This window comes from Eumetopias jubatus, unplaced genomic scaffold, assembly GCF_037043125.1.
Source record: "Eumetopias jubatus isolate StellerSeaLion01/CBP00866 unplaced genomic scaffold, mEumJub1_p1.0 scaffold_1, whole genome shotgun sequence".
In the NCBI taxonomy this organism is placed as follows: domain Eukaryota; kingdom Metazoa; phylum Chordata; class Mammalia; order Carnivora; family Otariidae; genus Eumetopias; species Eumetopias jubatus.
Window position 1 is genome coordinate 207,102,806 of NW_028274807.1, and position 25,641 is coordinate 207,128,446.

At 48.1% G+C, this 25,641-nt stretch overlaps 1 protein-coding gene across 2 annotated transcripts; it reads left to right on the top strand.

Annotated features, from left to right (window-relative positions):
* Nucleotides 1-8,379: 8,379 nt before the first annotated feature.
* Nucleotides 8,380-23,701, top strand: SLC1A6 (solute carrier family 1 member 6). 2 transcript variants are annotated; one of them, XM_028095322.2, is made up of 10 exons: nt 8,380-8,430; nt 13,222-13,433; nt 13,580-13,717; nt 15,260-15,464; nt 16,249-16,291; nt 16,794-17,137; nt 19,743-19,976; nt 21,188-21,382; nt 22,174-22,308; nt 23,088-23,701. In XM_028095322.2, the coding sequence occupies exons 2-10, from the start codon at nt 13,229-13,231 to the stop codon at nt 23,281-23,283; spliced, it is 1,695 nt and encodes a 564-aa protein (XP_027951123.1). In that variant the 5' UTR covers nt 8,380-8,430; nt 13,222-13,228; the 3' UTR covers nt 23,284-23,701. The 2 variants fall into 2 exon arrangements, with proteins under 2 accessions (XP_027951123.1, XP_027951124.1); XM_028095323.2 differs by lacking the exon at nt 8,380-8,430 and adding an exon at nt 9,785-9,863.
* Nucleotides 23,702-25,641: the final 1,940 nt, after the last annotated feature.

The window sequence follows — 25,641 nt, forward strand, 5'->3', positions numbered from 1 at the left end:
ACTCAAACCGGGTACTGTGATGACAGTTTGGTGAAGGCGCGGTGGGGAGGGGGTAAGGATGGTGCAGGAGCTTGGAGCTAGCAGTGTCTGGACGGAAGCAGAGAAAGAGGAAGGAGCATTTAGTGCCAAGATCTGGAGGGGGTCGCCTCCCAGGACCCGCGGTCTAGGGTCTTGGGGCACAGCCATCTGCAGTGAGTTTGTGGGGAGGAACCTGACCGGAAAATACCCTGACTTCATGCTTCTCCATCCCTCTCACCTCCTGCAAGGTCTCCCTTTGCCTGAACCCAACCAGAAGCCAGAAAGCAAGGGAGGCTGTTGGTATGATCCATGACAGTGTCCTAGGACACAGAATAAGGGGAGGACAGAGAATGTCTCAGGAAGCCATACAGAGGTTCTGCAGTGCTGTTCCTCAATCAGACAGAGCTCTGAGGGCGGGGCCAGGCCTCCCCGCTCAGTATAATGCTGGGCACAGAACAGATGTCCCTAAATGCTGAATAAATATTCATGAACCAGAAAGAGATTAATCTTTCAGTCGTAAAATATACATAACATAAAATTTTACCATTGTAACCATTTTTTCCAGCTTTATGGAGATATAGTTTACATATAACATGGTGTAAGTTTAAGGTGTATGATGCGCTGATTTGATACATTTATTTATTGCAAAATGATTGTCACCATAGCTCTTGTAACCACTTTGTAGTCACAATTCGGTGGTTTTAAGTTCATTCCCCATGTTGTGCAACCATTACCACTATCTAGCTCCAGAACGTTTCCGTCACCCCCAAAAGAAAACCTTGCACATGTTAGCAGTCACTCCCCATTCTGTCCTCCCATCCAGCCCCGGGGCAACCATTAATCCGTTTTCTATCTTCACGGATTTATCTATTCTGAATATCTCATATAAATATAAATGCAGACTGAATTGGGAGGGGGAAGGAAACCTATCCCCTCATCTCTTTCTCCTTCCCCCCCATGAAATTCTGCTTGTGCTTTCAGTCACTTGCATATCAGGCCACTCTGGTAGTAAGAAGGGTGGGTTTTGGAGAAGGAGGACCTGACCTCCCTCTCCCTTTTTCTCGGCTCCTTCTGGGGCCCTGGGAATGATGGGGAAGCTGCTAGCTGATAATGAGACCCCCTCTTCCTTAATGACTCTGGGGGCTGTGGGGATGCCGCAGGCCAGCTCTGCCCTAATTAATTAATAGGGAGCGCTTCCCACAGAGGAATTAGCCTCGATTCTTCCATCTCTGGCTCCTCTTGGCTCATCCCCTGCACAGGCCCCACCTCACAGCAGGGGCAGTCTTCTGGGGCAGCTTGGGGATGCTCCAAGGCTGGCCTGCCCTCATGCTAGAACCAGAGCTGGAGCCACTGGTCAGAGAGGACCTGGGATGGGCTCAAACCCTGGCCCCACCACTTATTAATGATGTGGGCTGCAACTTAACATCTTTGATCCCCTTTTACATCTATAAAAGGGAGGGAGCAGCTTTTCCCTTACTGAGAGAATGAGAGAGAGGCTCTTGGGGCCAGGGACAGGGTGAGGAGAGTGAGGCACTTGCTGGGGGCATAAAATGTGAGGGAGTGCCCAAACACTGCAGTTAAGAGAAATGATACTGGAATATTATTATTGGAATATTATTGGAATATTAACTTTGAGTGGTGTTAGATATGTTTATGGCCTTGATGATGGTGATGGTTTCATGGGTGGATACTTATTTCAAAACTCATCAAGTTGTATACATTAAAGACATTCAGCTTTTTACATGTCAATTATATTTCAATAAAATGGTTAAAAAAAGAAATGAAAAAGGCAATGAGATAGTGACTCTGTGTTTACCTAATTTCAAAACAGCAAAATATATCAGGTTTCCTTTTTTCTTTATGAGTGTTCTTTGGAGATATAGTTATGTTGTATTTTCCCAATTCAGAGGTAATAAAGATATTCCCCTATAAAAAAGATAAATAATATTCCAATGTCAATAATTCAGCCCTCCCCCCAAAAAAATCAGTGCAAAAATTCATAGAGAGCAAAACATAAAAAAAGACAACATCAGTAAGAGTGTTGAGCCAAGCCATATGGGAGCTTGAGCAGGAGAAAAAAATCAGGAATGCTGATCCTGTCTTTATTTGGAAAGTTGATATTTTGTTCGTCGTGAGTTTTGCATTCGCTTTGGTTTTTTTTTAAATTTCGTATTGAAATGTTATTTATTTGAAATACTGAGTTTTGGGCACTTTTCTTTTTATCAAGGTAGAGTTCATACCACATAAAATTAACCATTTCAAAGAGTACAATTCGTGGCCCTTAGCACATTCACAATGTTGTGCAACCATCATCTCTATCCTATTTAGTTCTGGAACATTTTCATCCCCCTAAAGGACATCAGCACCCATTGGCAGTCACTCCCCATCCCTGCCTTACCACTGGCAGCCTGTGGTTTAATGGTGCAAAAGCAATGGTGAGTAACAGCTCTAGCATCTCAGCACAAATTGTTAGCCACACCAAACTGTGCTGAGTCCTTATATTCTTCACCAACACACTCACAGTTAAAAAAACAAAAGCCAGTTTTACTTTAGTGTGTCTTTGATGAAACAATAAAAACTGTTTTTTATTAAACCTCGATTCTTGAGTGCATGTCTTTATTTTTTCTGATTTTAATGGAGTGTTTTTTTAAAGACTTCTGTTTTATTTGTTTTTATTTCTTAAAAATTCATTTATTTTAGAAAGAGAGAGAGTGCAGGGGTAGGGGCAGGGGGAGAGAGAGTCTCAAGCAGACCCCACGCTGAGTGCGGAGCCCAAGACGGGGCTTGCTCTCACAACCCCGAGATCATGACCCTGAAATCACGACCTGAACTGAAACCAAGAGTTGGGGAACATAAATGATTGCACCACCCAGGCACCCCAAGACTTTTGTTTTAAAGAACAGTTTTAGGTTCACAACGAAATGGAGCAGAAGGTACAGAGATTTCTCATATGCCCTCTGCCCCCGCACACGCACAGCCTCCCCATCATCAACATCCCCAACCAGAGCAGTGCATTTGCTAAAACTGATGAACCCCCACGGACACACCATTATCATTTGGAGTCCACAGTTGACATTGCGGATTGTGCTTGGTGTTGTATGTCCTATGGGTTTGGACAAATGTAGAATGACATGTAGCCACCACTATAGTCTCAGGGTAATTTCATTCCTCTGTGCTCCACTAATTCTTCCTTCCTTCTCTCTTCCCCCCGCCCCGCCAAACACTGATCTCACTGACTCTGTAGTTTTGCCCTTTCCAGAATGTCATATAGTTGGAATCACATAGTGTGCAGCCTTTTCAGATTGGCTTCTCTTACTTAGCAATATGCTTTTAAGTTTCCTCTGTGCCTTTTCATGACTTGATGGCTCATTTCTTTTTAGTGCTGAATGATATTCCATTGTCTGGATGGACCACAGTTTATCCATTTGCCTGCTGAAGGACATCTTGGTTGCTCCTGAGTTTTGGCAATTAGGAATAAAGCTGCTATGCCCATCTGTGTGCAGGTTTTTGTGTAGACATAAGCTTTCATCTCCTTTGGGTAAATACCATGGAGTGCCATTACTGGACTGTATGGCAAGATGATGTTTAGTTTTGCAAGAAACTGCCAAACTGTTTACTAAATGGCTGTATCAGATCATGTCTTTTTAATATTCTGTAGGATGAAAAGAAAAGTGTGCATAAAACATTTTTGCTGCATGCTGAATTACTATGGTAGCTGTCTCCAGGAAAAAAAACAAACACACAGAAACACCTGCATCATTGTTTGATTTGCAAGCTGAACCAGCCACTTTTTAAATGGGATACCGTTTTTAGATACGCAAACCTCAGTTATCCTGAAATGGATAACATTTGACAGACATTCTTCACAAAAGTGAGAGAGAGGGACCTGCCGCTATAAGAAAAGCAACTGACAGTATTTTTTTTTTTTTTACCAGTGGTAATATTTGAATTTTTAAGTGAAAACCAGAATTTTAAAAAACCTGTATTTACCACAGTGATCTTGACAGCTTCCCGATGTTTAAAGGCTTTTCTTTTCTTTCTCTCTCTTTTTTTAAAAAAATATTTTATTTATTTGAGAGAGAGAGAGAGAGAGAGTGAGTGAGAGAAAGCACAAGCCAGGGGAAAGGCTGAGGGAATAGCAGATTCCCCGCTGAGCAGGGAACTGAGCAGGGATCATGACCTGAGTCGAAGGCAGATGCTTAACCATCTGAGCCACCCAGGTGCCCCTAAAGGCTTTTCTCATGAGATTGGTGGTCATGCTAATAACCGTGACTTTTGGATATCGAATAATGAAATGGTTCATATTCAGAAAATCTATGTAACTCAGTGAACTAATATTTTTCAAATGACTAGTGTACGATGTTTTGAAATCATGCATGGGTAAAGGATGCACTCAATGGATTTTAATGTTAATAGAGTGGAAAATGTTCACTGGCAGTCTCAGATCCCACACTGCAACTATCTTTTAAGAAACTAAGACATACTGAGGGGCACCTGGGTGGCGCAGTCGGTTAAGCCTCTGACTCTTGGTTTCAGCTCAGGTCCCGATCTCAGGGTCCTGAGATTGAGTCCCGCTTTGAGCTCCACACACTGCACAGAGTCTGCTTAAGACTCTCTTTCCCTCTCACCCTGCCACTACTCACCTCCCCCAAATCAATAAATAAATCTTAAAAAAAAAAAAAACTAAGGCATATTGAGTTTTGGTATATTCTCAAAGACTAGCCAAAAGTATCTGAAAAGCTGATTAAAATATTGTCCCTTTTCCAATTACCTGTCCATGTGAGGTTGAGTTTTCTTCATACACTTTAACCAAAACAACACATCACAACAGATTCAGTGCAGAAGAGACACTTGATTCTCATTATTCAAGATAGTTTTGTTCTGTAAAGTTGCTGCAAATACTGAATTAGGGAATACTGAGCCACTGCCCTTAAGGAGAAATGCGGGGTTAGGTTTCTGCAAGCCTGTGGTCACATTTTTTGTAACCAATCATTCACCAACCAATGCTTAACTCCGTTTTATGTGTGTTTCTGTGTAAAGACACCTTATTTAACATATACTCTTGGTTCATTAGCGTTGAATTCACAACCAGCAGCACTGTAAACCCATGCCTGAGTGAAGCTCATCTAGCATACTTTTCTCAGGGAGGCACACCACAGCCTTCTTGCGCTAACCAACCCTAGACCGTACTCAGCATTATGCCTGAGGCCATTTTAAACAGCAAAATCCACAAAGAGCACACAAATGCAAAAAACATGGCACTAAACAGACTGTGAAAAGGACATCTTTTACTGCATGGCATCTGAAATGTGAGGGCAGAGGACAGCCCTGTTCAGCGTCAGCCGGGAACGTGCATGCCAGCCAGTTCAAATTTCGCATCCCTCTGAGCATGTCTGCTGATGGCCACAAAGTGCCACAAGTAATGATTTTGGGGTTATACATAAGTTTAAGTGAGTCGGGAACTCTTACATATGGAATCCTCACATAATAAGGATCCACTGTATGAGAATTCGCTTTCTTCCTATTGAGATACGAAAGCAATTTGCAAAAGTGTAAAATGTTGCTTGTCTTCTCACAGGTTTTTCTTGTTTTGGAAAATAAAGTTATTTTTCATAGAATATGCTATTTAGATTAACATATAATGAATTTATTTTTAGGTTAAGATGAGTAAGTAAATATTTTAAAAGCTTTCCCAGTCTTAACTTCTAATACAGTAAAGATCGATAAGTATAATCCACAGATGAAAGCTTTTCAGTGTTCCATGATCTTTTTAATCAACAGACACAGTTTCTTTCTTTCTTTCTTTTTTCTTTTAAAGATTTTATGTATTTATTTGACAGAGAGAGAGAGTTAGCGAGAGCAGGAACACAAGCAGGGGGAGTGGGAGAGGGAGAAGCAGACTTCCTGCCAAGCAGGGAGCCCGACGTGGGGCTCAATCCGGGGACCCTGGGATCATGACCTGAGCTGAAGGCAGACGCCCAATGACTGAGCCACCCAGGCGCCCCAGACACAGTTTCTTAGAAGAGTTTCGGATTTACAGAAAAATTGAAAACATGGTACAGAGAGTTCTCATATCCCCCTCCCCAATAATTTCCTCTCTCTTCTGTTAGTATGATCCATTTATTTCAAATAAGGAGCTAATATTAACACATTATTACTAAAGTCCACACTCTGTGGAAATGTCGTCAGTTTTCCCCCTAACATCCCTTTTCTGTTCTGGGACCCCCTGTGGGACTAACTTTACATGAGGCTACTCTTTGCTGTGATAGTGTCTCAGACTTTCCTTGTGTTTGATGGCTTGGCCGTTTTGAGGAGTACTAGTCCTCAAAGTACTAGTAGGATGCCCCTCTATTGGAATTTGATTGTTTAAAGTCATGATTAGACTGCGGTTTTGAGTTTTGGAGGATCCACTCTAATTGTTAAAAGTGTGAAAAAAGAAAGGGGCACCTGGGTGGCTCAGTTGCTTAAGCGACCAACTTGTGATTTCGGCTTAGGTTGTGATCTCAGGGTCATGATCTCAGGGTTGTGATCCCAGGGTCGTGAGATTTAGCCCCACCTTGAGCTCTGCACTGAGCGTGGAGCCTGCTTAAGATTCTCTCTCTTCCTCTGTTTCCCCCCTCACGCTCTCTCTCTCAAAAAAAAAAAAAATTGAAAAAAAATTGTAAAGCGGCTCTGAGAACCAATCATTTCAGAACTGCTCCGATTTACTTATTATTTACATATTATTTTGTGTAAAAGAGCAAGGGTAGCTCCGTCGGCTTCCCTGCTCAATCCTTGGCTTCTAGCACAGCCTAGCCCACTGTGGACACATACTAAATAGTTGTGGAGTGAATGACTGCGAGAGCTAGGAGCTCCAGGCTCAGGCTAAGAAACGGTGCAGAATCTTCATGCATAGCCAGTGACAGAAAAAGAGAGGGTGGGAGGTTTCAGGGAGGAGTTGCTGGTGTGGCCCAGGAGAACCTGACATCTAGGGCAGGGGCTCAACCTTAGCCACACACTGAAATCACTCAGGGAGCATGAAAACACACTGATGCCTGATCCCCACACCCAGGGACATTGATGTGATTGGTCTAAGGTGCCACTTGGGCATCAGAATTTTTTAAAAGTTCCCCTGTGATTCTAAGGTACAGCTAAGTTTGAGAACAACCTATCTGGGGGGCAGGGAGTACTGTCAAGGAGGAGAGTCCAGGTAGTATAGAGAAAGAGTTGGAACTGAGGTGGTTGCTCCCTGCCTGTGTGACTTTGGGAAAGTTACTCAACCTCTCTGAGTGCCTGTCCCCTCATCAAATGGGGGTAGTGGTATCTACTTCAGAGGGGTGTGTAGATTAACTATAAACAAAAGAGCCTGCCTAGACTAGGAAGTTGCCATCAACAGTTGTTTGGTAACAACACCACCAGTAACAAACATATACTGATTTTTATAACCTGTGGGGCTGCGCCCTCAGCTCTTGAAAATGGCAGTTAGCTTTCAGGAGAGGCGGGGGAGGTTGAAATCGACGAGATTGGTGTCGTTTGAGAAGAAACGCAGGATCAACTTTGCCGGGTGTACTCTAAAGACAGCAAGGAATAACATTAATTACAACAGTACAGGAATTATTCGTCTCCCATTTGTACGATGCTTCACGCGGCTCGCAGCATTTCCACACTCACGCGCTTGAATTTTTCTCAGCTTTAATTTTCTGTGGGGTCGGCCAAGTCATCTCCGTTGTTCAAATAGGGCCAGGCTCCGAGAGGGAGAGGAGTTGGCCCAAGGGCACACAGCGGCCGAAAGGCCAAGGCCCGGCTGTGCATCCGAAGGGAGAAGCGGGGCAGCGGAGCCCACGTGGCTGCCGGGGGCACCTGGAGGCTGGCCCCAGCGTCTGGCCCAGACCTCCTCGGGGGGATGCGGGCCCCGGCCCAGCGGTACTGGAGCCAGTCCCGACGCTCTCCGGGGACGTTCGGACCTCTGGGGGACCGGGGAGGCGCGGGAGGCGGGGGCTCGGAGGCGCGGCTCCAGGGCGGGGGCGGAGGCGGGACGCGGGAGAGGCCACCCACCTTGCCCAGCCCAGGATCCCCCTCCCTCCCTCCCTCCCTCCCCACCCGCGCCTTGCCCTTCCTCCCGCGTGGCTGCAGAGCCTGGGCTCGGCGCGGGGGAGGCGGGGGGCATCCCGGAGGGGATCCCGCCCTCTCCCCCGGCCGCCCCGCGCCCCCGCACCCACGTGAGCGCAGGGCCAGCCGGGATCCCACCCGCTGCACAGCGCGTCCCGGCTCAGCGCCCGTGCCTCCGCCGTCCGGTCCCCGCGCCAGCGCGGCGCCATCCCTGGCGGGTCCCCGCTGCTCCGGCCGGGCGCTTCGCCGGGCTCCGGCACCTGCATCCGGGCGCAGCGCACAGGCCGAGGCGCGGGCAGGCCGCCCCCGCCACTCCGGGCGCAGGTGAGCGGGGACACCGCGGCTCCTCTCGGCCAGGGGCTCTGGGGTCGGGGCGGGCGGGATCCGAGGCGGGCTTGGCCCACCCTGGGGTCAGGCGGGTGGGGGGGCCCCTGCGTCCGCGTTCCCAGCTCTCGGCCGCCTTTGTCTCAGCTGCCCGTCAGCATGGTCGCCGCCGCTCCTCAGGTCGCCCTGGTGAGTTTCCTACCACCTTAGCTATTACCCGAGGTCTCCCTGCCCATCTCCCTCCTCCCCATCCCATCCCTCTGTCCGTGGCCTCAGTTCGTGGGCAGGTTTCCATCTCTGTGCGTGATGCTTCCTCCATTTCCAGGGCTCGGTTCCGTTCCCTATCAGGCAGGGTGTTTATTCCTCCAACTCCGGACAGACCTGATTGTTCCTGAGACTTTGGCCACCGCAGCACCGGTGCTGGGTGGGAAGTTGTGTGTGGGGTGGGTGGTGGTGTGTGCGAAGGGGCCTGAATTTATGAGTGGGCTTGCCTTCCTAAAGAGGTGTGTGGGGTGGATGTTTAAATGTGGGAAGGAATTTGAATGTCTGAAGTTTTGTGTCTGGAGTCCCAAGTTGTGGTGTGTGTGTGTGTGGGGGGGCAACTGTATGGTCCTCTCTGTATGGAGTTTCATTTAGGAAGGGGAATTGCACAGGGTCTGGAAGGGGTGGGGGGGGTTGCATGTCTGATGGTGTGCATGAATGTGGCAAGTGTGTGCGTGTGTGTGTGTGTGTGTGTGTGTAGGGATTGTATGGCTGACACTGCTGGGGTGGAGTTGCATTTCTGAAGGTGTGTGTGGGCTTCTGTGTCTGAAGAGTTCTGTGTGTGTGACTGTGCGGTTGTATTTGTGTCAATTGCACACAAAGGCGTGTGAGGCTGTGTGTTTGAAGGTGTGTGTGATATGTGATGTATGTGATTTCTCTCCTCTCTTTCCTTCCCCCGCTCACCCCTCTGGCAAGCAGAGTGTTGAGATAAAATGTGTAGGAAGCATACATTTGCTAACCAAGCTTGCTTCAGCTTTAGGATGTAGGAGCCCTTCCTTTCTTTCCTTTGGCTCCAAGGGTGGGGTGGCCGGCACATCTCATCACATCTGAGAGTCTGGAGCTTGGGGGAACCAGGTGGGAGACACATCCTCAACTCCTGCAGAGACTGGGGACACTGGGAAGGGCCACTTCCCGAGCAGCAAGCCTCAGAAACAGGGTCAAGAGAATGCCTAGGATCAAGAGAGACTGGAAAAGAGAGAGCCCAGGGTTCGAGATTTGTCTCTACCCTCACCTTGTGTCTGTTGGGTTTCTGCTTTTTATCAGCCACAGTTGACGTCTGTTTTGTGCCCACCAGGCACTGCTCTAAGCGTCATGTGAATTGGGCCTTCTAAGCCACACAGAAAGTGACCAGTTCCAGCAAGGTGGAGGGAGATTTGAAATTAAGAGCTCAGGTATGCTTTTCTGTCAGGCCCGGGGCTGGCAAATTTTGTCAGTAAAAGGCCTGAGAGGTTGTATTGCGACCCATATAAGCTCTGTCCCAACACCCCAGCTCAGCTGTTGTAGTATGAAAGTAGCCGTAGACAACACGTAAGAAATGAATGTGGCTCTGTACCAATAAAACTATCTATAAAAGCAAGCAGTGGGCCAGGCTGGGCCCTTGGACTATGGTTTGTCCGTTCCTGCACGATGCTGTGCTACTTCTTGTAAGGAAGAGAAAGGAAGGAGACAAAACTAGTTCTGAACCTTTTGTGCCTAGTTTGGATCTCAGCTGAACATTCCCTTGGGACCTGTGGGTAATTCTGTGCTACTGCTTGGTGACTGGGAACATACATTCTGGAGAGAGGGAGGGATTAGGAGTTTCTTGTATAGTCTGTGGTCCCACATCTGGGATTTTTCACAGCCAGGTGGGAAGCGGCACTATGGTTTCAAAGTGATGGACCCATTTGGAGCAGGACCCCAACTGGGGTTTGGCATTGACAATGGGGGCTTGGACCTGGAGGAAGCAGGGCCTGAAAAATTGAGGCAGGTGTCCCATCCTTTGGATATGGGGGGATCAGAAAAGGGCAAGGAAGACAATGACCCCAGAAAAGTCACCGCACAGCCAGTGGCAGGAAAAAAAAATTTCCAGTGATCTGTCTGTTGGTGGAACTGAGACTTCTTCCAGACTCCCAGACTCCCAGCCCTGACCTGGGTGAAGTTCAGCACAGGGACAATATTGACTGCCTTCCTTTGGCTTTGGAGAGTTTTTTCTAAGAGCCAGATAAATCTGGTGTATTTGTCAGGAAACAACACATGCGAAAAGCAGAACTGGAAAGAGCTTACGTTAAGGACTATTTATAAGGATAGGAGCAAAGTTAAGGGAAACCAGTAGGGTTGATTTAGTAACACTCAGGGACCAGCAAGAGTGGGGGTGGGGCGGAGGGAAGGGACCAGGAGGGAGTTGGGAGGGAGCAGGAGGGAGCAAGACAGGGCCAGAGTGCTGGCTGCAACAAAGGATTGGGTTTTCTTTTTTAGTTGAAACATATTTGACATACAACATTGTATAAGTTTAAGGTGTGTGCCATGTTTTCATACATTTATACATTGTAATATGGCTGTCATTGTAGCAAGAGCACCTCTGTCGGGTCAAGGGAGCCAAGAACACCCAATGGGGAAAGGCTAGTCTCTTCAACAGGTACTGGGAAAACTGAATAACACATACGGAAAAATGAAATTGGTGATGAGCACTGGGTGTTATACGCAACTAATGAATCACTGAACACTACATCGAAAACTAATGATGTACTATACAGTGGCTAATTGAACATAATAAAAAAAAATGAAGTTGGACCCCTATCTTCCACTACTCAGAAAAATTAACTTGAAATGGATCCGAGCCTTAAACATAAGACCTGACACCATAAAACTCCTAGAAGACAAAGTAGGGAAGAGTTCTGCTCCTTGACATTGGTCTTGGCAATGATTTTTTGCATATAACACCAAAAGCATAAACAAAAGCAAAAATAAACAAGTGGGACCATTGTCACACTAAAAACCCCCTGCACAGTAAAAACAAAACAAAACAAAATGGAAAGGCAACCTGCAGAATGGGAGACATTTTTTGTAAACCATGTATCAGATAAGAGGTTAATATCCTAAATATATAAAGAACTCCTACAACTCCATAACAACAACAACAACAACAATCTGATTGACAAACGGACAGAGAAACTAAATAGATATTTTTTCAGAGAAGACATCCAAATGGCCAATAGATACAGAGGATTGACAGGAGCTGTGGCCTTAGGCAGAGGAACACAAACACGGCCAAACAGGGGTGTGGTAGGAAGAATGCTCCTCCCATCGGCCGTTGGGCTGCTTCCCCGTGGTCAGACCGAGAGAGAGCAAGCAGGCAAGGCATCCTAGGCAATGCCACCCCTGGTGGTCAGCCTTTTGCCCCCCCCGAGTGAATCTACAAGGTCAACAGTATTCCCAGGATGCCTGGAATGTGGGCACTGTCACACTATTTTTTTTTTTTTTTTGCTGTGAGATCATTGCAGGCCAGGCTGCCTATCATTCAAGAATAGGATGTCCAGTGCCCAGGGCCCATGATAGTTTTAGGGATCCACAGAAATGTTTTAACTTAATATTTTATTTTATTTTTTGTTTTCATTTTTTTTAAATCAGAAGAAAGAACTACACTTTTAGATCAAAGAAAATGGTTGAATGTATAACATTAGGTGAAATTCACGTAACAGAAACCCAACCATTTTAAAGAGGCGTCAGTGGCATTTAGTGTATTCTCAATGTTGTGTAACGATTCCCTCTATCTAGTTCCAAAATACTATATTCATTTTTGTAACAATTCAGTTGTAAAAATATAATTTAATATTTTAATATATATGTATATATTTTAATGGAAGAAGGAGTCCACAAAAATAAAAGTTCCTCTGGCCCATGAAAGTCACATTTCCAAGCTGCCTGATACATGTAAGGTGTTTAGTTGGTAAAGGATAGGCAGGTTTTTATTTTTACATACATTTCATTTGATGTGTGTTAAAATAAAATTTGCATTTCAAGTAATGATCTTTTTTCCATTTAAGATATATTTATTTAAATAAGTAATTAAGGTTACAGGAATGCGGTCAAATATAGAGGAGACACAAAAGTCTGAAGTTTGGGAAACACCCAGAGAGATTCTGAACATCACATTTCCCTTCAAAGATGGATCCTGAAGAGTCACTGGGGTCAAGGATTGTCACCATTTCCTTCCCAAGGGATCCCACCTCCAGCCGCTCTGCTGATCTGAGCACTCATGCAGGGCACTTGCATTTATTGGGCACTCACTGTTTACCAGGCACCTGCTGATTTTGTCATTGTGGAAAGGCCACTTGTCAACACCACCAGGCCAAACAGCAAGCCATATTAATTTGGGGGGCTAAACCCAGGGTGCCTTGTCTGGGGCTCAGCATGACCAGTTGGCGCTGAGCAAAGGCCGGCCAGTTTGGTTTGGGATCTGGGACGGCCCCCAGTTGCTTGTGAGGATATGAAATAAGGAGGGCTCTGGAGGCAGGGAATGGCAAAGGCGTCATGTCCAGGAACGGAACGGATTCTGGAGATCTGGACCCTTTTCTGCCAGGATGCAACCCCTGAACCCCAAGCAGTGTTCTCAGGTGTCCTGGCACAGCCACACCCCAACAGGTGGACATTGCCCCTCCCCTGTCTGGATTCTTGGAGTTCCTCGCCAGCTTCCTCCACCCTTTCCCCTGTCCCCACCGCCGCCCTCTGTCTTGTCCCTTACCAGAAGGCCCCTCTATCTATCCCCCGCAGATAGACCATGAGCAGCCACGGGAACAGCCTGTTCCTGCGGGAGAGTGGCCAGCGGCTGGGCCGGGTGGGCTGGCTGCAGCGGCTGCAGGAGAGCCTGCAGCAGAGAGCACTGCGCACGCGCCTGCGCCTGCAAACCATGACCCGTGAGCATGTGCTGCGCTTCCTGCGCCGGAACGCCTTCATCCTGCTGACCGTCAGCGCTGTGGTCATTGGTGAGCTGGCTGGGGGGCGGGGACCTCGGAGAAATTCCCTGCACTCGCACATCGTCACTCCGCCCACTCATGCTCACCTGCAAGAGCACTTGCCACCACCCACCGGTGACCCAAACCACTCCACAGAGCCCTCCTTTTGGTCCTAGGGGTCAGCCTGGCCTTTGCCCTGCGCCCGTACCAGCTTACCTACCGCCAGATCAAGTACTTCTCTTTCCCCGGAGAGCTTCTCATGAGGATGCTGCAGATGCTGGTGCTGCCACTCATTGTCTCCAGCCTGGTCACAGGTGAGAGAGCCCAGGCCAGTGTTGGCCTCCGAGACCCATCCCGGAGCCCCAGCTCAAACCTGGAGCCAAAGCTATCGCAAGCATGGGATCCCCTCCCTATCTTAGGACCTCAAACACGAAGCCTGCACCTAGCCCCGAGTTCTTGGCCAAAGCCCAGGTCTTCATCAGACCAGGTTCCAGACTCCATATGACATATGCCACTTATCTCAGTAATTATACCATGCTTTTCCGTGTAGATAAAATACCAGCCTGCCAGGAGCTTACCATCATCCAAAGGTGAAAGAAAGGCTGTGATAGGGCAGCCAAAGAAGATAGAATGGCATCAATGGTTAGGGGGTGGGATGTGGATGAAGGTGTTGGAGGTGACAGGATGGTGGGTGGGGGCTGGGGTAGAAATAGGGATGGGTTATGCAGAGGTCGGCAAATTTTTTTCTGTAAAGGGCCAGATAGTAAACATTGTCAACATTGGGGGCCATACCATCTCTGTTGTAACTACTCAGTTCTCCTATGGTAGTGCAGGAGCAGCTGCAGACTCATCTGTAAACAAATGGGTGTGTTGTGTTCCAATAAAACTTTATTTACAAAAACAGGCAGGGGGCCAGATTTGGCCCCTAAGTGGTTGCTTGCCAATCTCCAGATTTGGGGATGGGGATGAAGATAAAGGCCTGAAAGAGTGGTTTCTTGGGTTGGGTTTCCCAGAAGCAGAGCCTAAGATGGGGATATTTGCACAAGAGATATATCAAGGGATAGCTTTCAAGAGAGACCCATGAGGAAGTGAGGGGAGCAAGATAAGGCAGAGAAAGAATCTAAGCAGAGATGTGGGTTCAGGAGAAGGCTGGCCTCTCAGCCTTATCCCATGGATAGCTCTGGAGCAGGAGTAATACTACAGAATTGTTCTTGCCAACTCTGCCCTCACCCAAGTCAAAAGAGCTGGCCTTTTGAATCCCTGTACCAGGCAGCCTTTGGCTTTAGAGGTCTTCCATGGGGTACTTCTGGGCAAAGCAGCTTTTGTTCGGCTGAGGGCAGTTCTCCAGAGAAGGGGGCCACACAAACTGTTAGCAGCCAACAACGCAGCAGCTGAAGGGCAGGTGTGTTAGCCTGGTAAAGAGCTTTGGCTGGAGCACCAAAAGAAGTATCTCTCACAGACAGTGTACAGTGAGATGGGCTGGAGGGAGATTAATCTTGGGGTCAATACCAGGACAAAGAGTGGAATGAAGGTGATGTCATCGTGTAATGTAGGCATAAATGGAGGATGGGGTGGGGGTTGAAAAGTTTGACTTGAAGTAGAGGAAAGGTAGGTGAAGTGGGGCTTGGGATAAAGGACGGCGTGGAAGGTGTATATGGAAACTAGAATAGGGGTTGAAGAGTGATGAGAGGGGTCAAAGGATGGCAGTGTGGGTGCTGGGATGGGGCACAGAAGGAGGAGAAGCTTGGTGGAATGCTTGTTGAGCTGGTGGTATGAGGGAAGTGGAGCTGATGGATGGGATAGTGGGTGGTGGGGTGCAGATGGCGCTGCTCAGGGCTGCATCACCTGTCCTTCAGGTATGGCATCCCTGGATAACAAGGCAACAGGGCGGATGGGGATGCGGGCAGCTGTGTACTACATGGTGACCACGGTCATTGCTGTCTTCATTGGCATCCTCATGGTCACCATCATCCATCCTGGGAAGGGCTCCAAGGAGGGGCTGCACCGCGAAGGCCGCATTGAGACCATCCCCACAGCTGATGCTTTCATGGACCTGGTCAGGTGACGCCGTTTCTAATTTTAATGGGAACTCTGGCCCTAGATGCAAGAAGCCACACTCAAGGAGAGACGAAGGGGACAGGCTGACTCAGCCTGGAAGTGCAACACCCAAGTTGAACCTAGTTTATTGGTACCCATTTTCTGCCCTGGAACCTTGCACAAATCCTCCGAGAGTAGCTGACTCCTAGGGTACGATCTTTTGGCCCTTAGGCTCTGGAAGTTTTAGCTGCATCCTGAGATGGGCTCAGAACAGTGGTGTTTGATGTTCTCAAGCTCCATTGGAGGATGAATAATTCTTTTAAAGAAGCGAGATTTTGCCAGCCAGAGTCAAGGCTTGCCATGGTTCTCTCCTAGTCATTGACTTGGGGGAAACCCAGATCTGAGGTCCACAGGTTATCTGTGTTTTTTGAGGCATCACTCGCATGTGTGTGAATTGAAGTCTGCGAGGTAGCATAGGGTTCTATGGAAGGGCTCAGAGAGGCCTGGATTTGAGGTCCATCTGTACCCCTTATGAGCTGTGCAGCTTTGGGTAACTTCCATAAGTTCTCTGTGCATTGGTTTCTTTGTGCATAAAATGGGGACCTCAGTAGTGCTCACTTCTAGAGTTATTGTAGTGTTTAGATCATATATGTAGGTAAGCCCTTAGCTCAGTACCCGGTCTAGAGTAAGCATTCACTTGTTGGCTGCCATTATTACGGTTGGTACTGTTGTTGTTATTCTTACCATTATCACCCTGGACTCCTTTCCAATGTCTAACCACTTCCCTTCCTCTGATGTTTTTCTGCAGAAATATGTTTCCGCCCAACCTGGTGGAGGCTTGCTTCAAACAGGTCAGGGGAAGTGCACAGTGTGGTCAAGGAGGTTTGGAGGGTGGGGGGATCTTGCTGCCAAGTGAGTGGTCCCGGGGTGAGGGATGGGAAGAAGGGCCCGCCAGAGCAGCGGGCAGGGGTTTTTGGAAAAGTCTGGGAGAAAGAGTGTACTTCCCATTGGTGGAATGATCAAGGGAGGATAACAGAAAATGACTTAGGCCAAGAGCTGCCTGGGATGGTGCTGAAGGAGGAACCAGGGCATCTCACCATAGATGGTTGAAGAGAGAGGCCCCCAAATCTGTTTGAGCAGGGAGCTTTGAAAAATGCAGAATCTGTACTCATTCCACCACGCATTGGTTGGTCACTCCTTCATTCATGTATTCCTTCACTCGTTCTTCTATGCGTTGGTTAAGTCCTCTGAATAAGACTCTCCATGGGTGGCAACGAGGAATTGGTGTTCTAAATAAACTTCTTCAGGAGATTCTGATGAATTGATTTTGGTCCTGATCTCTCCATATTTCAGTTCAAGACGCAGTATAGCACGAGGTTGGTAACCAGGACCATAGTGAGGACAGAGAATGGATCTGAGCCGGGCACCTCCATGCCTCCCCCATCCTCAATGGACAACGGAACGAGCCTCCTGGAAAATGTCACCTGGGCCTTGGGCACCCTGCAGGAGGTGCTGAGCTTCGAGGAGACTGTGCCTGTGCCTGGCTCAGCCAATGGCATCAATGCCCTAGGTCTTGTGGTCTTCTCTGTGGCCTTTGGGCTGGTCATCGGTGGTATGAAACACAAAGGCCGAGTCCTGCGGGATTTCTTCGACAGCCTCAATGAGGCTATTATGAGGATGGTGGGCATCATTATCTGGTAAGTGCTGGGCTTTGACAGGGCTGGCAGGTGATGGCACATGGGAAGGGTGGAGCCGAGACTGGGAAGTCAGGCTGTGGGGCAGCTGCTCAAGGGGCCATCGGGGCCATTTGGCCAAAGTCATTCATGTATGTATTGGTTAATTTGTTCATTCATACATTCACTCATAAACTCATTCACAGACTCATCCACGCATTAATGAAGCCAATGATTGATTGATTGATTGATTTACTCACCCAGCCATGTATTCGTTCAAGCTCATTCTTTGGCCCACTCATTCATCTCCACATTAGTTATTCCATTCACTCTCTCATGTATTCCCTGCATTCATTCACTTGATGGTGAATGGCCCGCTCATTCATCTCCACATTAGTTATTCCATTCACTCTCTCATGTATTCCTTGCATTCATTCACTTAACACGCTCATTCATTCACCTACCCATTGATTTGTGTCTCATTTGCTCATTTTCTTATTCGTTTATCCACTCACTAGTTATTCCTTAGTTGATGCATGTGTGCATCCATTTTACCATTCTCTATTTCTTTACCAATTTCTTCACTCATTCAGCAGACATTTTCCTGGGCTAACTTTGTCTGGAACACAGGGATACACGGAATTCAATCCCTATCCCCAAGAAGCTTATGAAGTCTTGGAGGAGACAGACACACACTAGATAAATGCAATACAAGGTGGAAGGTTCTAGAGCAAAGGGACATTCAAAAAGAGTTGGGAACTTGGAGAAGTGAGCAGCCAAGGGAGGGATATGCAGTGAACTCTGCCTGGGAAGGTGAAGAGGGAGTTATGGAAGAGGTCACCTCGTAGTTGGGTCTTGAAAGCCAAGTGGGAACCCAATAGGACGGGAAGAGGAGAGAGGCCCTTCAAGCAGGGGGAAGAGAACATGCAAATCCTGCAAGAGCCTGAGTTGGTTGGAGAATGGTGGGGAGTTCAGGGAGGTGGGAGCACAGGGTGAGTTGGGAGTGGTGGTGCAAGATGGTAACAAGACTGTCTAGTGCCAAACAGAGGGAGACTTTGTACATAATCCCCAATAATTAGAAAGTTGTGTAGGGGGTTAGAGGCCAAGTTTAAAGCTTGGAAAAGCAGCTGAGTGGAATGTGATGGGGAGCTTATCAAGGATAGGCAAAAAGACTGACAAGATGGAAGCTCGACGGAATTGGAAACCATAAATTCATAGTGGTGTCATGGGCAGAGTTTATCCAGATGTGCTGGCTGGGTGAGTGTGGAAGGAAGGAAGCCCCGTGCAATTGCCCTAGGGTTGAGGAATTTTGTGGGGGATGAAGAGGAAGGATGGAGATGAGGGAGCTGGGGAGGGGGTTCACAGAGCAGTCATAGAGGTGGGTCTAGACTGGGAGACAGCTCAGCAACCTCCCAATGGGTCTCACCTTGAGGCCAGCTGGGCCCAGGGGAATACAGATGTGGCCAGAAAAGTGCGCCACATCCTCCTTCCCACCACCTCGGGGTGGGTCTCATCATTTCTGACCCAAGCTATTGTACCAATTTCCCAAGAGGTCCCTACCTTCTCCAAAGCCTCTACCATGAGAACAACCAAGCGTAGACTTCAGTTTCTAAAGAGAGAGGAGTAAAAGCTGAAGCCTGGTGACGGGTGAATGAAGGCACCACTGGCAGGAACTCGCAAGACTAAGATGCGCTCGTTTGTGGGGAGCACGGGTGAGCCCCTGATGAACTCACTTCTGTCTCCTCTCACAGCCACACTGGTCTGCTCTATGCTCCTTCAGCACCTATAGCTCATGCTCATTTCAGGGTCTTTGCACGGTGCCTGCAATGCTTCCCCCTCAGTTAGATGTGTCCCTTCTCATCATTCAGGCCTCTGCGTGACTGTCAGGTCTCCAGGGAGGCCCTCCCTGACCACGCATGCTGAGGCAGCCCCACTGAGGGGCTCTGTTTTGCAGCTCTCACCACCCGAAGTTTTTAATTAGGCATTTCGATGTATACTGCGTGTTTTCCCCGTTAGACTGTAGGCACCGCAGGGGCAGGGACCATGTGACTGGAGCAGAGTAGGTGCTCAAGAAAGTGGTTAAATAAATAGATGATTTGATAAGATGCGTGGTTTGGGTTGTCTGGGGGAAATTCAGGTGAAATAGCTCCGGGCCGGTGAGTGAGTGAGAATATGCACTTACAGGAAAGAGAACAGGGGCATCGAGGTTACACATTTAGAACAAACGGAGTTGGAAGTGGTGAATAAGGGAAGTTTGAAGGCCAGTGATAGGGAACGTCTGGGCCATGTCTAGGGAAAGAGTCCCGAAGACAGGGACTATTTGGGGAGGGACTGGAATGGTGGAGTGGAGGGAAGAGAGACCTTATAAGATTGTATGCCCTGGAGTTGTAGGAACTCTTCCCTGCTGTTCTGGGCGTGAACTGTGGGTGAGCAGGAAGAGGCAGTGGGATATGTTTGTGGGGTCCATCCCTATTTGTCGGTGTGTGGGGAAGGTTGGGGCGGAGTTGGGTGCTGTATGGTGGGCGCTGTCTGGCTCCAGGGGCTTATATGGGTAAAGCCTTGGGAAGGCCAGCTCTGAGCTTTAGGGGAAGTCATGAGGGAGCTCTGACAGGTGTCTGGCTTGGCCTAGGTACGCACCTGTGGGCATCCTGTTCCTGATCGCTGGGAAGATCCTAGAGATGGAGGACATGGCCGTCCTGGGGGGTCAGCTGGGCATGTACACACTGACCGTCATTGTGGGCTTGTTCCTACATGCTGGCGGTGTCCTGCCCCTCATCTACTTCCTCATCACCCACCGGAACCCCTTCCCCTTCATCGGGGGTATGCTCCAGGCCCTCATCACTGCCATGGGCACATCTTCCAGGTATGGCTTCATCCCTCATCCCCAGTGCTTTTCTGAGGTTCACTGTTTGTGGTTCACAGGCTCTCCTAGGAGTCCTGCCCCTCCTCCCCCTACTGAATGTTGTCTGAGCTGCGTGGCTCATGAAGGTCAGTGGCTCATGGAGGTCTGTAGGTCAGTCGACACCTGGGTGCCGATCTTTGTCCCGGGCTGGCTCTCTTGACCTGTTTTCCACATTTTCTATTTCTCTATTTTATATGGAGGAGAACCAGCTGCCAATTTTGAGGTTAGGACCAAGGTTCCAACATGCCCCATATTCTCTGTCATTTTCTAGCTCAGAGTCTCATTTCCCCTCGAGATGGTCTCTGGGAGCTCACTTGGCTTTTTTCTCTCTTTTTTTTTTTTTGTGTGTGGTTTTATGGGGTTAATAAAGAGCTTCCCTTTTCCCCATCATCCAAATTCAAAACAGTTTGAGAAGTATTCCAGAACCAACTGGATGGAAGAATTAATATTATTGTTATTGCTCACAATGCTGCCTGGAGAATGTGCATTTTGGTCTTTGGCCGACAGGATTGGTGCCACTGTAGCCCAGAATGAAACTCACCTGATCACCACAGGGCTGGGTCCCCAGAGGCCTTCTCTGTGGGGCCAGGCTTCTCACTGCATGACATCAAGCTGACCAGGCAGAGCACATGTTTTGTGGACAGGCCAACTCCCAGTGAGATGTCCACTCCTTCAGCTAAACTCACCAATCAGTTAGGTTGCTCTTACCCTGCTGGGGAGTGGTGGGGGGAGACACCAGCAGGGTTAGTGTAGCTGAGGTTGCTCCCTGAGCTACAGGACTGGGGATTAGGGGGCCATGTAATACTTCTCTCTTAACCCTGAGGTTGTGGGAGGTCAGCAGACCCCTAGTCCTTTACTTCCTGGGAGTGGAAAGGTCACTAGTGTCATGAACAAGTGTCTAGTAATTAGCCTTAAGCTATTGGCTTTAAGTGGGTCAAGAGACCTTCAACCTAGGGGACCACCATTGCCATGTGCTTCTTGCATCGTAAGGACCCCTTCTTCCCTGTGCACAGTTACCATCCTCCGAAATGTTACACACTCACCATCCTCCCCTTGCTCTGGCTCCCACCTAGTCTCCCAGTGTTCTCAGCAGAATCCCTCCTTCGGTCCATGGCTGCTCCAGCCCCACCCTGCCACCCCCTGTTCTCAGCCTCCAGGGCTCTCTCCCCTAGCTCTGCAACACTGCCCATCACCTTCCGCTGCCTGGAGGAGGGCCTGGGTGTGGACCGACGCATCACCAGGTTCGTGCTGCCCGTGGGGGCCACCGTCAACATGGACGGGACCGCCCTGTATGAGGCCCTGGCTGCCATCTTCATCGCCCAAGTCAACAACTATGAGCTCAACCTGGGCCAGATAACAACCATCAGGTGAGATGGTCTTGGGGGGTGTCTGCCAGCAGGTGAGACCTAAGAAGTCCTTAGCTTGGCTAGGGGTGGAGGGAGCCTCAGCTTGAAGTCAAGGGAGGCTTTGAATGTTGGAGGGAGGATGTGGGAAGAGCCCAGCCTCCCATGCCAAATGAGGCTAAAGGTAAGACTTTGCAACCTGAGGCTATCCGGAGCTGCCAGATGTTTCAGTCCCACCTTCTCTCACATGCTATGGTGGGAGATCCCTTTGCCCCGTATTTTCCAAAGTATGGCTGGTGTGTCCTAATAACCTGAGGCTCTTATAAGAAGGATGGATCCTTGGGTCTCATCACCCAGAGGTTCCAATGTGGTCATTGTAAATATAACAGCAAACATCACCTCCTTCAGGTCTTTGCTCCAGTGTCACCTGTGCAGGGGAGGGTTCCCTGAATATTTTATTTAAAATTGCATGGTTTGGACTTTTGTAGGCCGAACCATTTCTCTGTTGCACCATCTGCCTTAGTATATGTTTTAAGTACTCATCTTGCTTACTCCCTGCCTCCCCCACTAGAGTGTAAGCTCTGTTTGGGCAGGGTTTTCTTCTAAGGGAGTTTCTGCTAGGTGTCTAGCATGTAGTAGATGCTCAATAAATATGGGTTGAAAGAATACATTTATTGAAGGCTGCTTTTTATTTTCAGGCACTTAATTTAAGATGTCCCAGGGAACCACCTCTCCCCTTCTGTTGTGCCCTTTCTCACTCTCTTCCTCGTCTTCTTCCCACCTCCTGCCTCCCTGTGTTCTTTGTCCATGTACAGTATCACGGCGACAGCAGCCAGCATTGGGGCTGCTGGGATCCCCCAGGCAGGTCTGGTCACCATGGTCATTGTGCTCACATCGGTCGGCCTGCCCACTGAAGACATCACGCTGATCATAGCTGTGGACTGGTTCCTGTGAGTGTTCTTCAGGCCCTGGTACTATCTTTCCTCAATGCCCCCTGTTTTCCTTGTGAGACCCCCAGCCTGTGGGCCCTCATTCCAGCAAGGACACAGAGCTCTAGAATTTTAGAGTAGAAGGGGAGCCTTGGAGAGTACTCCAAACCATGGCCTATAGATCCCAAATTCCATAGAGTTAACCTGGGGAAGTAGGATGCGGAGGAGATGAGCAAGGGGGGCTTTGCCTATGAGCCTGAGCAGCTGTTGTACCTGCTTTATGGAGAAGTCACAAAAAGGCGATCCATGGGATAGAGCTGGCTTGCAAGTTTTTGTTGTTGTTGGTTTATGTTTTTAATTCTCAACTTTGAAAAACAGGAGGTTTACGTTAAAAAAATCTGGACTTTCCTCCCCATTTGGGAGCTGTCAGGTGGACCTGAGTCCAATTTAGACAGTCTCCAGTCTGGCCTGATTTACTCACGGTGGTTATCTTCCTCATCCTCTATGCTGTTCAGCCCATAATCCCTAATTTTCTCTATCAGATGTTTACATCCTAAAAAGAAAGAATTGCATTGCTGAGATAACATGTGAGCCTATCAGAGTTGATCCAACCTGCATCTGTTAGGAGGGGAAGCTGAGGACATCGAAGGGGAGGCACCTGCTTGAGGTTATGTGGTCATGGATGGAACATGAGTCCCAACACTCAGGCACAAGGAACCCCCCACCCTGCTGCACCCTCTTCTCCATGAACTATTCAAACCTCGGCTAACAGTGGCTTCTCTCTCCCCACCCTTCCCCAGTGACCGACTTCGCACAATGACCAATGTCCTGGGGGACTCCATTGGAGCAGCCGTCATTGAGCATTTGTCTCAGCGGGAGCTGGAGCTGCAGGAAGCTGAGCTCACCCTCCCCAGCCTGGGGAAGCCCTACAAGTCACTCATGGCACAAGAAAAGGGGGCGTCCAGGGGACGGGGAGGCAATGAGAGTGCCATGTGAGGGACCCCCAGCTCTGCCTCCCAGAGAGGAGGGAATGGGGCTGGGGTGGGGGGCTCCCAGGGAAGACCCGCTGCCCGACTGACTGTGCACTGAACACACATGTTCTGTGGCTTGTTTGGTGGAAACCGAGATAAAGGAGCAGGAACGAAAGGGTGTCCAAGGCCTCCATTTCTCTCTGAATGCATGAGGAGAACTTGTGGAGGGCAGTGAGCAAGGCGGGGAGGAAACTGGGACTGGGGGTAAGGGCAGCTTTGGGTCCTACAAGCTGAGGGGTCAGCTCATGTTATTTATTTTCTCAAAGAGTGGTGGAATTGAAGGAGGTAAAGGAAAACCACTATTTATTATAATAAAACAATGTTCATGACCTCTGTGTTGGGGGTCCCCAAGACCTTCAGTGATTTGCCAGGAGGACTCGTGGAACTTGGAAGAGCCGTAATGCTCACATTTATGACTTACTGCAGTGAAAGAATACAGATTAAAATCTGCAAGGACAAAAGTTGCCTGGAGCAGGGTCCAGAAGGCACCAGATGTGGGCTTCCAGTTGTCCCCTCTTTGGGGAATCCCATGGACGCCCTTAATTCTCTCAGCAATGATGGGTGACAACACGTATGAATACTGCCAGCCAAGGAAGCTCACCTGAGCCTTGGTGTCCAGGATTTTTATTGAGGGTCAGTCTTGCAGGCATGGAGTGCGTCACTCTTCATTCTTCAGCCCTCACAGAAGTCCAATGAATATCGTATTGCCCAGGGCCTCAGGTGAACAAAAACAGTCATTCACCACAAATTACATTGTCAGCCTAGACGACCTGGCATGGCTCAGGACTCCAGGTTACAAAGACACTTTTATCAGGGCGGATATTCCAAGGACTCAGATTATTTCCCAGGAGCTGGTCAAGGACAAGTCCTTTCTCAGGAATATGCAGACTTTGAGTACCCCTAGCCCTCCAAGTTAACCCTTTACTTCATACACCCATGGCTGGGAATAGAGGAAGCAGCTTGCCATAGGGATGAGTAGCTGCGTCTTGTAGTCCCAACTCTTGACCCCTGAAACCAGTTGGCTCAGTTACCCCCATGCTGGCCCCAGGAAGCTCTGTGTCTCCTTACTACACAGGCAAGCCTAATGAACCAGGTGGGACATTAAATGCGACCTTAATAAAACCTTGGGGAAAACACAAGTAAATAGTAACGTGATTCCAGATATCATGGGTATAACTTACACTCTCTAACCCTTTTGTCCGGGAAACACAACATTAGCTTTTTATTAAAAAATTTTTTTAATTTTATTTTATTATGTTATGTTAATCACCATACATTACATCATTAGTTTTTGATGTAGTGGCCCATGATTCATTGTTTGCGTATAACACCCAGTGCTCCATTCAATACGTGCCCTCCTTAATACCCATCACCAGGCTAACCCATCCCCCCACCCATCTCCCCTTTAGAACCTTCAGTTTGTTTCTCGGAGTCCATAGTATCTCATGGTTCGTCTCCCTCTCCGATTCCCCCGCCCTTCATTTTTCCTTTCCTACTATCTTTTTTTTTTAACTTATTATGTATTATTTGTTTCAGAGGTACAGTTCTGTGATTCATCAGTCTTACACAATTCACAGCACTCACCATAAACGTTAGCTTTTTCTAAATCAAATTAAGCTTCACTTGAGCCACCTACCTCTCTCAAGGGGGAAGGGACCTTCAAGTACAGGTATGTTTGGGGATGCCTCCTCCCCCATCATTTAGGATCCTTAGAGAACCCTTGGGCATACGTAATCGAGGGAACTTGGAAGAAGGGATCCAAGAATTCTTTAACTTATTTGCAGTCACCATGGAAACGTTTGTGTCAGAGATTGGAAAAATCCATGCAAAGGCAAGAAGCTTATAAAACATTCTACTCCACATTTGACTCTGGGGAGCTTTGCCTGGGATCCCAGTCTCAAACCAGAATTTCTGCCTCTAGCCCATAATCAATGGTCTGTGTCTGCAGACAGCTCCTTGTGGGAGCAGGGTATATTAGTTTACTAGGGCTGCCATGACAAAGTGCCACAGACTGGGTGGCTTAAACAAGGAATTTATTTTCTCATAGTTTTGGATGCAAGTCTTTGACTTGATTCCATTCACATAACCTCAGAAAACATCTCTCTAAATGAATTTGCAGGGCAACATTTCCCGGTTAGGCACACATCCTATCACCTTGATGATATCTATTGAACACATGAGATTTGATTTATTTTTTAAGAAATCCAAACCATCACTGAAGATTACTGAGAAAATTGCAGGTTCTATTAATATCAAGTTAAAATGACTAGTTACAAAATGAAAAAAGGAATCCACAATGGAACATGAAGAAAAATAGAGGGCA